General features: G+C 46.9%; 1 protein-coding gene across 1 annotated transcript in view; it reads right to left on the reverse strand.

The window, feature by feature from the left end:
* The window catches only part of LOC140411385 (myomesin-3-like), a 225,706-nt gene that overhangs the window by 22,504 nt on the left and 188,917 nt on the right, over positions 1 to 14,285 (reverse strand). The window contains exon 30 of the mRNA XM_072500502.1: positions 8,647 to 8,685. Within this exon, the coding sequence (XP_072356603.1) occupies positions 8,647 to 8,685 (39 nt within the window). The remainder of the gene's footprint in view (positions 1 to 8,646; positions 8,686 to 14,285) is intronic.

Consider the following 14,285-nt stretch of genomic DNA (forward strand, 5'->3'; position numbering starts at 1 on the left):
CAGGCATGGGTACTTTTGGAAGCCCCCCAAGAGCGCCCCAGTGAGTGCACCAGTGAGTGCAGTTCAGGTCGCGCAGTCTAGGATCGAAGATCTAGTAGAGGCCCAGAAGCAGGATAGCGCTCTCACTGAAATCGTGAAAGGGAAGTTTCCAGCCTCATACGAGAGGTACAGAAATACAATAACCACACATGACGGTGTGGTGTTAAAGGACACCCTTTATGTAGTTCCTGAGCAGGATAGGAACCAAATAATCTGTTTATTCCATGATGGTCATGGACACCAGGGAATCGAACCCACCGCAGCCCACCTCAAACAGCTTTGTTGGTGGCCTAATCTCAAAGAGGATGTATCCCATTACATTGAGAATTGCCTCATCTGCGCTCAGAACACCCCAGATAGATATGCCAAAAAGGCACATCTCAGCCACACTCGACCCGTTAACGGCCCCTGGACTAACCTCCAGATCGATTTTATAGGTCCATTGCCCCCTTGCAGGAATGGCTATAAATATGTTCTGGTGGTCATAGACACTTTTACAAAGTGGGTGGAAGCATTTCCAGCCCGCACCAACACCGCGAAAACCACAGCCAAAATCCTAACCCACCACATTTTTAAAAGATGGGGACTCCCCCGCAGTATTGAATCGGACCAAGGTTCTCACTTTACGGGACGGGTCATGCAGAACAGCCTCACGATATTTGGCCTAACCCAAAAATTTCACATTGCGTACCACCCTCAATCGAGTGGTATAGTGGAGCGCATGAATCGGACCCTAAAAACCACCCTTAGAAAAATGGTCCAGCAGAACAACACAACTTGGGATTCTGTCCTCCCCTTTGCGCTGATGTTTTTGATTAACACTGTTTCCACCTCCACAGGTTACACCCCACACACCTTCATGACCGGACGCCCCACAAAAGGGACAGAATACTTGTTAGGTTTAGACCTGACCAGCCCTGAAGTTACGGCACTCACCCACGAGAAAGCCGTTGAACAATTACTTGTAAATGTAAAAACGGCTCAGTTAGCTGCCGCTGTTAAACTGGGTACTAAAAGAAAACAGAGTAAGACCTGTTTTGATAAGGCAGTACATGCTACGGAGTATAATATAGGAAAACAAGTGATGTTGTCTGTGTATAACCCCAGCACATTTCTGTCTCCGAAATACTCGGGTCCGTACTCCATTACGGATAAAGTAAGCCCATCGGTATATAAAATCAAATACCAAAATGGCAAGACTGCGTGCTTTCACATAAGCCAGCTAAAGGCTTATGGAGCACAGTCAAACCACGCCCACCACGTAATGCTTGACGCAGCAGACCAAACCCCGCCCACAGCCAACGTGACCACACCAACCCCCTCCACGTCCAGCCCAGACACGGACTCGCCCCCGACTCCACCCACAAACTTTACACTCCGCCCCGGAACGTCCACAGACTGCAGCAGCAGAGACAGCGATTGTGACTCTGACGACAGCCACAGCACGCCTCCCTTCTATCCTGGTCCCACACCCAGCGACTCCGAGTTCGAATCCAGTGACCCCTTCCTCATCACTTTCTTAAACAAACCACACCACCAACTACCGAACCACACGGACGACCCCGACTTTATCCCCACTCAACTTGACGAACGCCATTGTCACCACGACAACTCCTACAGACTCGTCCGCAATGACGAGAGCAACCCCAACTCATACCACGCAGCCCTCTCAACATTAATTCACTCCAGAATTTGGCACCCGGGAGAAGAGGATGACCCCGGAGTCAGACCCCCAATCCGCCAACCCCTTTGCGACCCTGTTCGCAACAGAGAACTGAGGTGTCCACATGATGATTTAAAGGAGACACTTGGTGAAAAGTGTTGTCCTTCCTGATGGAACCTGAGGGATGTTTTACGTTGTTTGTATGTTTGTTTAAATGTTGTTCGTCCAACGGGAGAATTTTCTCACCGCCACACACCCATTCACCTGAACTTTTTAGCTCTTTCCAACGGACACCCACCACAGCCAGACGCGTGTTCAGTGGTACCAACCTATCTGCAGATACCTGGTGAACAGACCAGACGCTTGTTCAGAGGAACTAGCTTTTCAGCTGATACTTGTTCGGGTATCAGACACCCGATCGTAACTGCTCTTCTGATTTGACGGGAGAATCACAGCAGCAACCCCACCATGATGACTACATTTTTGCCCGTTCTTGTCGGTTGCTCAGGCAGTGGAGAAAGGGCGTGAGACCCGCCCTGCCTGGGGACCCCCCCGTTGGTCAAAAACGCTCGGGTAGGGGAGATACGGTATTGGTAGTCGTCCTACCCGAGGACTCCATCCAAATCTTACCCGTCGCGGCCCATACGCACCTCATTCGACCTTTTCCTTTCAAAAACAGTTTTATTTATTTAGGCAACCTTTGGGTTGCTGCCAAATGCTATTTACACCCTAGAACATTTGGATGATAAATCAGCACTGGTCCACCATTGGGAAGTGTGCCGTGTCCTAACATTTGTTTTGAAAAAAAAAATGAGGGAGTCACATATAGTGACCAATTACAAGGGAATAATTGGCCCCGCAGGACAGACACACTAACACACCGGATATTATACCAATGTAGTTACAGATACTATGCTTGTTTTACAGAACTCCAGAAGCTCCAGGACCGGAGAAAACAGAGAACACAAAGAAAGAAAGAGGACAGCCATGAGGACTTCTTTCATCGTGATCAAGATTTTTATACTGGACATTTGGTTGGGCGGGAACGCGGACCCCATTACTCCAAACCCCCCCTGCCGTTAATGTTTCACTGCCCCGCAGTACCGAGGGCCCAGTCACCAGCCACGCTGCATTATCCTGGTGTGCCAAGTACATAACTTTGTACTCCCTGTCGTACGTTATCGAAGCACTATTAGCGTTGGCCATACTCTGCTGTGCAGTACAGACTATGCGCCTCCGCAAGTGGAGAAGGAGAGCGTACCGCGCTCGAACCCCGGTATATCGGATCCAATCCCCTATGTTCGGGTATGACCAGACCCCAGACCCCCGCGACCTATAATACAAAAATAAAGAACAAGCACTTACGTTTCCCTGTAAATAAAAAGATGTACAAAACGTTCATGAAATAAAATGTATGATCCTGAGCTTGACTGCCAAGCCAGGAAAGAATATATGGAATGTTATGATTGTTGTTGTATGTTTTAGAGAGATAGGATGATGCAATGCTTGATGAGTGTATTTAGGTAAAATTAGAGGTTCCAAGTTTTTATTTTGTAGATACATGCCCCTGCCTGACATAGCGCCCTCAAGAATTGTTTAGGTAAATTTGTGTGCATAGCTAGGGTCAGAGTAGTGGCCATGTAGGAGGTGCCCCCCCCCCCCCCCCCCGCTCAGGGAACGGAAAGGACAACATTTATGCGATCCTTCACGCTTCGCGTTCGGATCACAAAGAGGAACTGTAGCCACCTAAAATGGCTGATTCCCTATTAATTTGGCCAAAACCTGATTTAAAATGGCTAACCGAAAAGGCTGATGGGAAAAGCAGCCAACAGGACACAAACGGACAGCTGCAGACAGAATAGTGTATTCGGCTCTGGGGAAGTCGGCCCAGATCGATACTCAAGACTATTAGCAGCACATCAACCCAGACATCTGCAGTTTAATCGGCTATCTCCGGGAACAATTGCAACATATTAGCAATTGAATGCCGGACCAGACCTGTCGGCGCCTGCAGTGGCCGAAACAAAGACAGGTGAACGACCACCCCCCCGATCGAGGAATTGCCCCGTTATTGGGCATATCGAACCCAGTGATTGGGAACAAGTCCAATCACTTGGGACTCAGGGTCAACGGCCGCCCCGAGAGGCGGGAAGCCCCTGGGCCCTATAAAGTGAGGGGCCAAGTTCAGATCTCTCTCTCTCTCCCTTCTTCACCTGCTCGAGACCTTCGCAAGAACCTTCGACAAATAAACAGTAAGTCTGACTCCAGCGATCGCTACCCGATAAAGACTCCTAGCCATCGACCCGTATCAGCCTTTTTGAATCCCACGGGCCAGATCCGATTTGATAAGCCATTCGTTTCACTGACCTGGTGGGCCCTTCCTAAAGTTAAGTATTGGCCAGTAGTGATAAGTTTCTATATAGATAGTAGGATTATTGTGTAAGCATTAATTGTTGTATATAATAAATGACCGTTGATTTCAATCTTACTAAGCGGTGTGCTGACTTATTAATCATAACTCGAGCTTGAACCACGTGGCGGTATCAGAAAGATACCTGGCAACTCGTGAGCAAAGGTGACATAATCAGAGGTAATAAAACTAAGGCTAAAAAGAGCAACAGCCTCAGAGAGGGGAAGGTCAGAGGGTATGGTGAACACGCGGCAAGGTCTGGGGCTGGGAGAAATGGGGTATGAGGGATTGGGTGGCCTAATACATGAATTGCAAACGGTTAGCAAGCAGGTACAGCCCGTAATTATGAGGGGAATGGAATGTAAGTGTAGGGAGGTTATGCTTAGGTTGTAGAGGACATTGGTTCAATCACATCCCAAGTACTGTGTACAGTATTGGTCTCCTTATTTAAGGAAGGATGTAAATTATTTGGAAACAGTTCAGAGAAGGTTTACTAGACATGGGCAGGTTGTCTTATGAGGAAACGGGTAGACAGGCTCGGCTTGTATCCACTAGAGTTTTGAAGAGTAAGAGGCGGCTTGATTGAAACATATAAGATCCTGAAGGGACTTGACAGGGGTGTGTGCGGAGATCATGGGCGGGATTCTCCACTACCTGGCGGGGCGGGGGGTTCCGGCGTAATGGAGTGGCGGGAACCACTCCGGCGTCGGGCTGCCACAAAGGTGTGGAAGTCTCTGCACCTTTAGGGGCCAAGCCCTCACCTTGAGGGGCTAGGCCCATGCCGGAGTGGTTTGCGCTCCACCGGCTGGCGGGAAAGGCCTTTGGCACCACGCCAGCCGGGGCCGAAAGGTCTACGCCGGGTGATGCGGGTCGGCGCATGCGTGGGAGCGTCAGCAGCTGCTGACGCCATCCCCGCGCATGCGCAGGGGAGGGCGTCTCTTCCGCCTCAGCCATAGTGAAGACCATGGCGAAGGCGTAAGAAAAAGAGTGCCCCCACGGCACAGGCCCGCCCGCGGATCGGTGGGCCCCGATCGCGGGCCAGGCCACCGTGGGGGCACCCCACGACCCCGGAGCCTGCCCGTGCCGCCTTGTCCCGCCATTCAAAAGGTGGTTTAATCCACGCTGGCGGGACAGGCATTCCAGCAGCGGGAATTTGGCCCATCGCGGGACGGAGAATTGGCGGGGGTGGGCCCGCCGACTGGCGCGGTGCGATTCCTGCCCCCGCCGAATCTCTGGTGGCGGAGACTTCGGGACACGGCGGGGCGGGATTCACGCCAGCCCCCGGCGATTCTCCGACCCGGCGTGGTATCGGAGAATCCCGCCCCTTATTTCTTCTTGTGGAAGAATCTAGAACTAAGGGTTATTGTTTAGAAATAATGGAGTTGCTCATTTAGGAGAGATTAGGAGAAATGTTTTTCTCTCAGAGGGTCCTGAGTCTCTGGAACTTTCTTCCCCAAAAGGTGGTAGAGGCAGAGTCTTTGAATATTTTTAAGGTAGAGGTAGATAGCTTCTTGACAAACAAGGGGATGAAAGGTTAATGGGGGTAGGTACGAATGTGGGATTAAGGCCACAATTTTAATGAATGGTGGAGCAGGATCAAGGAGCTAAGTGGTCTACTCCTGCTCCTCATTCATGTGTTTGTATGACTTCTGATATTGGAATCATAACTGGTCTTGCAACATTATAGCATTTGTTGTCTAAAATATCCTTCAAACTACCTTGAAATAAATTGGTTTGAAGGCAGCAAAACTGCTTGGATTATTCACAGCCAGCCAGGAGTTATGTCATTTTTCATATCAGATAATTAATTTGCTTTTCTCAGCATTGGAACTGCCAAGAGTTAACGTCAGCAACATATGATGTTTTGCTTCACGAGTTAGTGCTCAGTAATTTAATCAAATAACAGGAAATGTTGTGTTACATTTGGCCTTTGATCCAGAACTGAATCATTTCCTTTGAGCAAATCGGGGCAAGTTGGCTGGTCGGATGAATGAGCCATCAAGTTTGATGCTGAGACATGCAAACCAGGATAGTCTAATCTCAGATAAAAGCAAATAACTGCAGATGCTGGAATCTGCAACTAAAACTGAAAATACTGGACAATCTCAGCAGGTCTGACAGCATCTGTGGAGAGAGAAGGGAGTGAACGTTTCGAGTATAGATGGCTTTGATAAGGAGTCATCCAGACTCGAAATGTTAGCTCCTTTCTCTCTCCACAGATTCTGTCAGACCTGCTGAGATATTGTCCAATACTTTCAATTTTTGTTTTGGTCTGATCTCAGGTCTATGATAAATTATCTGTAGTTCCTAAACCTCCAGGATTATCCTGGGATCTCCAAGGATTAACGTTTAATCTCCCGAACACTGCTGCAAGCAATTTGAGAGAAATATAACAGGAGCATTAAATAAATTACATAGCTTTTCTTCATTTTCTTTTTGTATCATAGTTATTAAATTATTGAAGACTCTTTGACTCTTGGAGTGTTGATGAACCCCAAGATAGTTGGAGGAAAGAATTAATGCGCTAATTCCTTCAGGCTACAGATTATCATAGTTGGCAACCTTGAAATGAGCTGATCTTTGCTGGTCCGATTGGAGAAGTTGGGGCTGTTCGCCTTTGAGAGAGGAAGGCGAAGAGGAGATTTGATAGAGAAATTCAAAATTATGAGAGAGCTGGACAGAATAAATAGGGAGAAACTGTCCCCGCTCGTAAAAGGATCAAGAATAAGATGGCACCGATTTAAAGTGATTTGCAAAAGAAGCAAATGTGAGAAGAAAGCTTTTCACACAATGAGTAGTTTGTGTCTGGAATGTGTTGGACGTGTGCTGGAGGCAAGTTTAATCGAGGCATTCAAGAGGAAATTAGATGATGACTTGAATAGAAACAAGGTGCAGGAGGTGCGGGGAAAAGGCAGGGAAATGGCACTAAGTCATGATTCGCGTTTGGAGAGTCGATGAAGTGTGGCACCCTTCTGCACCATAACAATTCTGTGATTCGTGATTCTGTATAACTGTTGAGTTGGTACGATTGGTCTCAATGTTCTTGGGCTAGGGAGAGGGAGAAATCTGCTCCAGGATTCCAATCAAATATCAACAGAGAACAAGTTCAGGTTTGACCAGGAATTGTGCTGACCAGGAATGTGAGTTGCAATGGGTTGATACCCCTCAAACCCATTTCAATTACAGGAGAAACTTTCATTGAGGCATCTCAGAGGCAAAAGAACATTATGTCAATCGACTGTTCTAATCAGTATCCTTCACATGGAATTTTGTATCTATTTCATTTTGCTATATAAAATTAGTGATTAAATATAAAAAGGTTCAAGTGGCGAAAAAGTTGAACTGTAGGTCCAAAGAAGTCAGCAGCTCTGCCTGAGTCATCAATTATACCATAACTAAAATTCTTTGACACAATTCTAACCATACACTGAGTGTTTATTTGTGATGTGTGTGTGTGTGTGTGTGTGTGGAGGTATGTGCGTGTGTGGTAGGGTGTGGAGGTGTGAGTGTGTGTGTTGCTGTGAAGAAAATCAGCTGGAGGTTTTCCACATGGAAGGTGTGTGAAACAGCACAAAGAAGCAGTTCCCCGGAAATAACCGTATTTTGCAGGAATATCGAAAACTCTCTCTCTGACTGTGGAAGTCACAGTCAGCGAAAGGATTGCAACTGAAAAAAGAACTGAAATATCTCTACCAAACCATAGAACATCTGAATTGAAGAGTGAACTATTCACTTGCAGAAGTCAACTCTACTCAAATCAATTCTTAACAGCCACAACACTTCATCATCCACTCCTTGCAACTCAAGGCCTATTTTGTTTGACTATTTATTTATATTTACTTATATGGACTCAATTCTTACCTCTAATCCGTATGAATGTAGATACATGTGTTTTACCATTTCTTCTTACCTTTTTAGTAGTTAATAAACTTACTCTATCTTAACTCAAGAAAGCCTGTTTAAATTGGCTCCTTGATAAACATAACTATTGGGTCAGGAAAAGATACCCAAAGGAAATGGAGCCTTATTAGATTAAACCTTTGTTGCTACCAGCAGAGGGTGGATTGAATAAAGACAGGGAGCTAGGTACCCCTCCTTATCCGGTTTGTAACAATTTGGGGAATCCCAGCTGGACGGTGACAAATCAAGGGGTCTCGACTGGGTCCACAACCTTTTTGGAGAACCTCACCTGGGGCTGGTCATAATATACAGTAGATAATCTTACACCTGGAATTTCTAAGGGAGATATCTCTCTCTAGCCTCAGTTGGGGATATGTAGAAACCTAAAGAAACAATGGAAATGACTTTTTATGCTGTTCCTCAGGGGTTTCCGCTGACCTGTTGCCAAAGTTATGGGCAGAGATTGGAGAACTTGCACATACCCTCCACCCCAATGTATAACTCTATAAAACAAGTGGATGAGGCTAACTACTTAACATTACTTTTGAAGGTCATGTGTATTTTCAAACGTTTGTGCAACAGTAGCTTAAACAGGAAATAAATTGTAAATTTGTCACTGTATCAATTTACTTACCACCGATTCTGCAGATTTCCTTGAGAATGTCATCAAATGCTGCAACAATGCAATCACAACAGTGAAAACATAGAAACAAATCTGATCTGATCACCACAGCAGATGAGAATACAGCAGATACAATCATATTTATCCCATTATGGTGATATTTTCAAAAGAATTAATTATTAAATGTTGCTCTGCAATCATCAGAATTTTTTCAGAAATGTCAAAGTAATTGTTAACTGCTTTCCCCGCAGCCAGTCTCCAGTATTTCAGAGTGGTCACAATTAATAAGTATTTGCTCTCAGTAACTATTGGCCATTCTCCAAACCCTCCTCCATTTTTAAACCACTGGTAAATGCTGACACCACCCAACTTGTTCCCTCCTCTCTAATTATTCCCTCTTCCTTCACAGAATCAGAGAATCCCTACAATTCAGAAGGAGGCCATTCGACCCATTGGGTCTGCACCAACCCTCTGAAAGAACACCCTGCCTAGGCCCATTCCCCCATAACCTATCCCCGTAACACCGGAACCAACTTAACCTTTTTAGACATTAAGGGGCAATTTGCATGGCCAATCCACCTAACCTGCACAGCTTTAAACCATGGGAGGAAACCGGTGCAAACTCCACACAGTCACCCAAGGCTAGATTTGAACCCGGGTCCCTGGTGCTGTGAGGCAGCAGTGCCAAACATTGTGCCACCATGACATTCTCGATCTACACTTCACCTGGAGCACTGAAACAGTTCTAGACTATTCTGTTTGACACTGAGTCTAGTGCATTGATCCTTCTTGACCTCTCTGTAGGGTCATCCTCTTCCATTGTTTCCCTTTCACACTAGCACCCTGACATAATGCCACGGAATGACCCAACAGCCACGCTGCACCTGAAAAGCAGCTCGGCGCGATGCAGAATGGCTGATAGAAGCCGGGAGACTCCGCTCCCGGGATCTACCCGGATCGCAACACCTCGCGAGATCAAATGCGATCTTACAAGACGTTGTGATGTAAATCTCACCCATTGTGGGCAGGATCATTTTTTGGCTCATTTGCATATTCGAGCGAGACAGTTAGTTTCATTCTAATGTGCAGATTCCCGAGGTGCGTGAGGCTTTGGGATTCATCTCCTTGCCTCGGAGACCTTGGATGAGTGTCAATCAGCACTGGTCCCCACAAATGACAGAACGGCACCCGTGAGGGTCTCCCAGAGAATTGGTGGCCCCCAGTTGCATGCCCTTTTCGCAGGGTGGTGCCCAGGCAATACTGGTATCACCTAGGCACCCTAGTTGTGCCAGTCCGGCACCTTGTTAGTGCCACCTAGGTGCCAGCCAAGGTGTCCATATGGCACTCCAGTTGGTATGGTTACTGCCAGGTTGGCACTGCCAAGCTTGCATTTTTTGCATGCATGTGATCAAGCCGGGTGTGCCCTGCTTGGGTGTTCGCGGGGTCGGGGGGGGAGGGGGGGTACTGGGGACCCTACCATAGTGCATTCGGCCTGGGGGTGGTGCCTCGGAGATCAGGCGTCATTTAAAAATGGCATCCTGATCTCTCGCTACGCTGGGGAGTTCCGGCGGCTGGAGCTAGCCAGTGTTAAAAACAGGGCTACGTGCAACCTCGGCCACGCGTTCCCTGCTAAGGACCCTTATACTTTTTTTTTTCTTTTTTTAAAATTCAGAGTACCCAATCCATTTTTTATTTCGAATTAAGGGGCAATTTAGCGTGGCCAATCCACCTACCCTGCACATCTTTTGGGTTGTGGGGGCGGTGTAACAGTCCGCCATGGCCGGCGCAGAGAAGAACCCCCCTGCGCATACACTGGGATGTCGCCAGCACACACTGGCGCTCCCGCGCATGCGTCAACTCGTGCCGGCTGGCGGTGGCTCGTTGGCACTGGTTGGCGCGGCGCCAAGTCCTTCGGCTCCGGCTGGCACGGCGCCAACTCCGCTGCCGCTGGCCTAGCCCCTGAAGGTGTGGAGGATTCCGCACCTTCCGGGTGGCCCGATGCCGGAGTGGTTCACGCCACTCCTCCGCGCCAGTACGGCCCGCACCGCCAGGTAGGGGAGAATCCCGCCCCTGGTTTTTTCCCACAGTTCAACGACATGCAGGTTAGGTGCATTGGTCATGAGAAAATGCCCCTTAATATCCAAAGTTTAGATGGTGTTACGGGGTGACAGGGATACGGTGGGGGTTTAGGCCTAAGGTGGGGTGCTCTTTTGGAAGGTAGGTGCAGACTCAATGGGCTGAATGGCTTCCTTCTGCATTGTAGGAATTCCAATGTCAAACCAACTCACTAAAACCAAATGCTTTCTGTTTAGTTAAGAGGGAGTGCGCTTTCTGTGATGTTGGATGTACAGCATCAGTTTTAGAATGATCCTGAATAGCAAATTATTGAGATTTGCTGCAAGGAAACTGGGAAGGATCAAACAGCTGAGAATTAGAAAATATTCAACCATTTATTTGGAGTTTAGGTGTACTTACAAAACACTATTCTATCTCATATTCTTTATTTTTTATTAAGCAGTTATATTTTACGCTTTATAAATGCATTCTGCGTTTAATAGAAATTAACTGTAATAATTTTCCACTGTAGACTATAGAATTTTCCATATGTAGAATTATACATTTTAATTGAGTAACTTACTCAAATGAATAGTTCAACATAGTTTGACTTATTTGCAAGAAAAAGTCACCCTGACACCTCACAAAACTCAATGAGAGCAGGGTTAGGCTGTTAGGTGGGGAGAGAGCTGGGAGAGCAAGGGTTGTGCTGATGAGTTGTAGAGTGAGGTGGCTTGGAGAGCTGTGAGAGTGGGGAATGAGGAGTGAGCTGTGAGGGGGGTTGGAGGGCTGTGAGAGTGGGGGAACGAGGAGTGAGCTGTGAGGGGGGTTGGAGAGCTGTGAGAGTGGGGGAACGAGGAGTGAGCTGTGAGTGGGGTTGGAGAGAAGCGAGAGGGAAGGAAGTGAGGAGTGAGCTGTGAGGGGGGGCTGGAGAGTTGTGAGCGTGGGGAAGGGATGGTGAGATCAAGGATGGGGGACTATTTGAACTATAAAGTTTTTCGATAAAAAGCACACACTTTTTCACTGCCTTTTTGGAACAGGAATCAGCCTTCAATGCTCAGTACGTAAGGCCACGCCCACCATTAAAACATTTTTTAAGCATCTAAAGGGGTCTGGAACTGTTAACATTCCTTTGCAGCTCCATGGTGACCATTGCTGCCTCGAACCTTGCAACCAAAATGTTGGCTGACGATTGCACTGGGTGGGTCACAACATACAGGTGTAGGAGGTCCTGCTGTAGCGACTCACCATGGCTCGTTCAACAACCTCTACCATAGAAAGACAAGCACAGCAGAAACATTACCATCTGCAAGTTCCCCTCCAAGCCACAAATCCTGACTTGGAAATATATCGCCGTTTTTCACTATCGCTGTGTCAAAAGTCTGTAACTCCCTCGCTAATTGTACTGTGGGTGAAGCTACACCTCATGGAGTGATTCAACTCAGCAGCAGCTTCTCAGGGGCAATTGAAGATGGTCTGTAAATGCTGATGTTGCCAGTGACACCATCATCCCATTGATGAATTAAAAAATACATTTGAGCACAACACACGTTATTACCACAGCTTTTATGCGTACTGTTATGATGATGGAGATACAAAACATGGAATTACAACCAAATATTGAACTTTACAAAAGACCTGAGTTTTTTTTTGGAAGTCTAATTAGAAGAACATTAGGCAGGAACTGAAGAATTTAGATTGGGGTGGCTGTTTGACGGTAAATAAACATCTGACATGTAGGAGTCTTTTTAACATCAGTTGATAAGAATTCGGGATCGGCATGTTCCTGTGTGGATGAAGGATAAGCATGGCAAGTTTCGGGAACCTTGGATAACGAGGAATATTGCGAGCCTCGTCAAAAAGAAAAAGACAGCATTCATAAGGGCTAGAAGGTTGGGAACAGACAAAGCCCTTGAGGAATATTAAGAAAGTAGGAAGGAACTTCAGCAAGGAGTCAGGAGGGTTAAAAAGGGTCATGAAAAGTCCTTCACAAACAGGATTAAGGAGAATCCCAAGGCCTTTCATAAGTATGTAAAGCGAAAGATGGTAGTCAGGGAGAGGTTTGGCCCACTCAAGGTCAGTGGAGGAAATCTGTGTGTTGAGCCAGAGGAAACGGACAAGGTACTAACTGAGTACATTGCATCGGTATTCACCAAAGAGAAGGACTTGGTGGATGATGAGTCTGGGGAAGATACTCTGGGTCATGTTGATATCAAAAAGGTGTTGGGCGTCTTGTAAACATTAAGGTATATAAGTCCCAGGGCTTGATGGGATCATAGAATTATATAATTTACAGTGCAGAAGGAGGCTATTTGGCCCATCGAGTCTGCACCGGCCCTTGGAAAGATCCTCCCACCTAAACCCACACCTCCACCCTATCCTCGCAACCCAATAACCCCGCCTAACCTTTTTGGACATTAAGGGCAATTTAGCATGACAAATCCACCTAACCTGCAGATCTTTGGACTGTGGGAGGAAACCGGAGCACCCGGCAGAAACCCACGCAGACACGGGGAGAACGTGCAGACTCCGCATATACGGTGAAGCCGGGAATCGAACCTGGGACCCTGGAGCTGTGAAGCAACTGTGCTAACCCCTGTGCTAATGTGCCACCCCAGAATACTGAGGGAGGCAAGGGAGGATATTGTTGGGGCCTTGTCAGAAATTTTTGTATCATCATTGGCTACAGGTGAAGTCCCAGAGGACTGGAGAATAGCCAATGTTGTTCCTTTGTTTAAGAAGGGTAGCAAGGATAATCCAGGAAATTATAGGCTGGTGAGCCTTACGGCAGTGGGAGGTAAATTATTGAAGAGGATTCATCGAGACAGGATTTACTCTGATTTGGAAAAAAATGGACTTATTAGCAAGAAGCAGCATTGTTTTGTGAAGGGAAGGATGTATCTCACTAACTTGATTGAGTTTTATGAGGAAGTGGCAAAGATGATTGATGAAGGAAGGGCAGTGGATGTTGACAAGGTCGCTCATGGCAGACTGGTGCAAAAGGTGAAGTCACTCAGGATCAGAGGTGAGCTGGCAAGATGAACTGAACTGGCTAGGTCATAGAAGGCAGAGAGTATCAATGGAAGGGTGCTTTTCTGATTGGAGGGCTGTGACTAGTGGTGTTCCACAGGGATCAGTGCTGGGATCGTTGCTATTTGTAGTATATATAAATGATTTGAAGGAAAATGTAACTGGTCTGATTAGTAAGTTTGCGGATGACACAAAGGTTGGTGGAGCTGTGGATAGCGATGAGGATTGTCAGAGGATACAGCAGGATATAGATCGGTTGAAGAATTGGGCGGAGAAATGGCAGATGGAGTTTAATCCGGACTAATGCAGTTCTGCATTTTGGAAGGTCTAAGACAGGTGGGAGGTATACAATAAATGGCAAAACCCTTGGGAGTATTGACAGGCAGAGATCTGGGAGTACAGGTCCACAGATCATTGAAAATGGTAACGCAGGTGGAGAAGGTAGTCAAGAAGGCATACGGCAGGGACATTGAGTATAAAAATTGGCAAGTCATGCTGCTGCTTCACTGAACCTTAATTAGGCCACACTTGGAATATTGCGTACAATTCTGGACATCACACTACCA

The sequence above is a fragment of the Scyliorhinus torazame genome, chromosome 1 (assembly GCF_047496885.1).
Source record: "Scyliorhinus torazame isolate Kashiwa2021f chromosome 1, sScyTor2.1, whole genome shotgun sequence".
Taxonomy (NCBI): domain Eukaryota; kingdom Metazoa; phylum Chordata; class Chondrichthyes; order Carcharhiniformes; family Scyliorhinidae; genus Scyliorhinus; species Scyliorhinus torazame.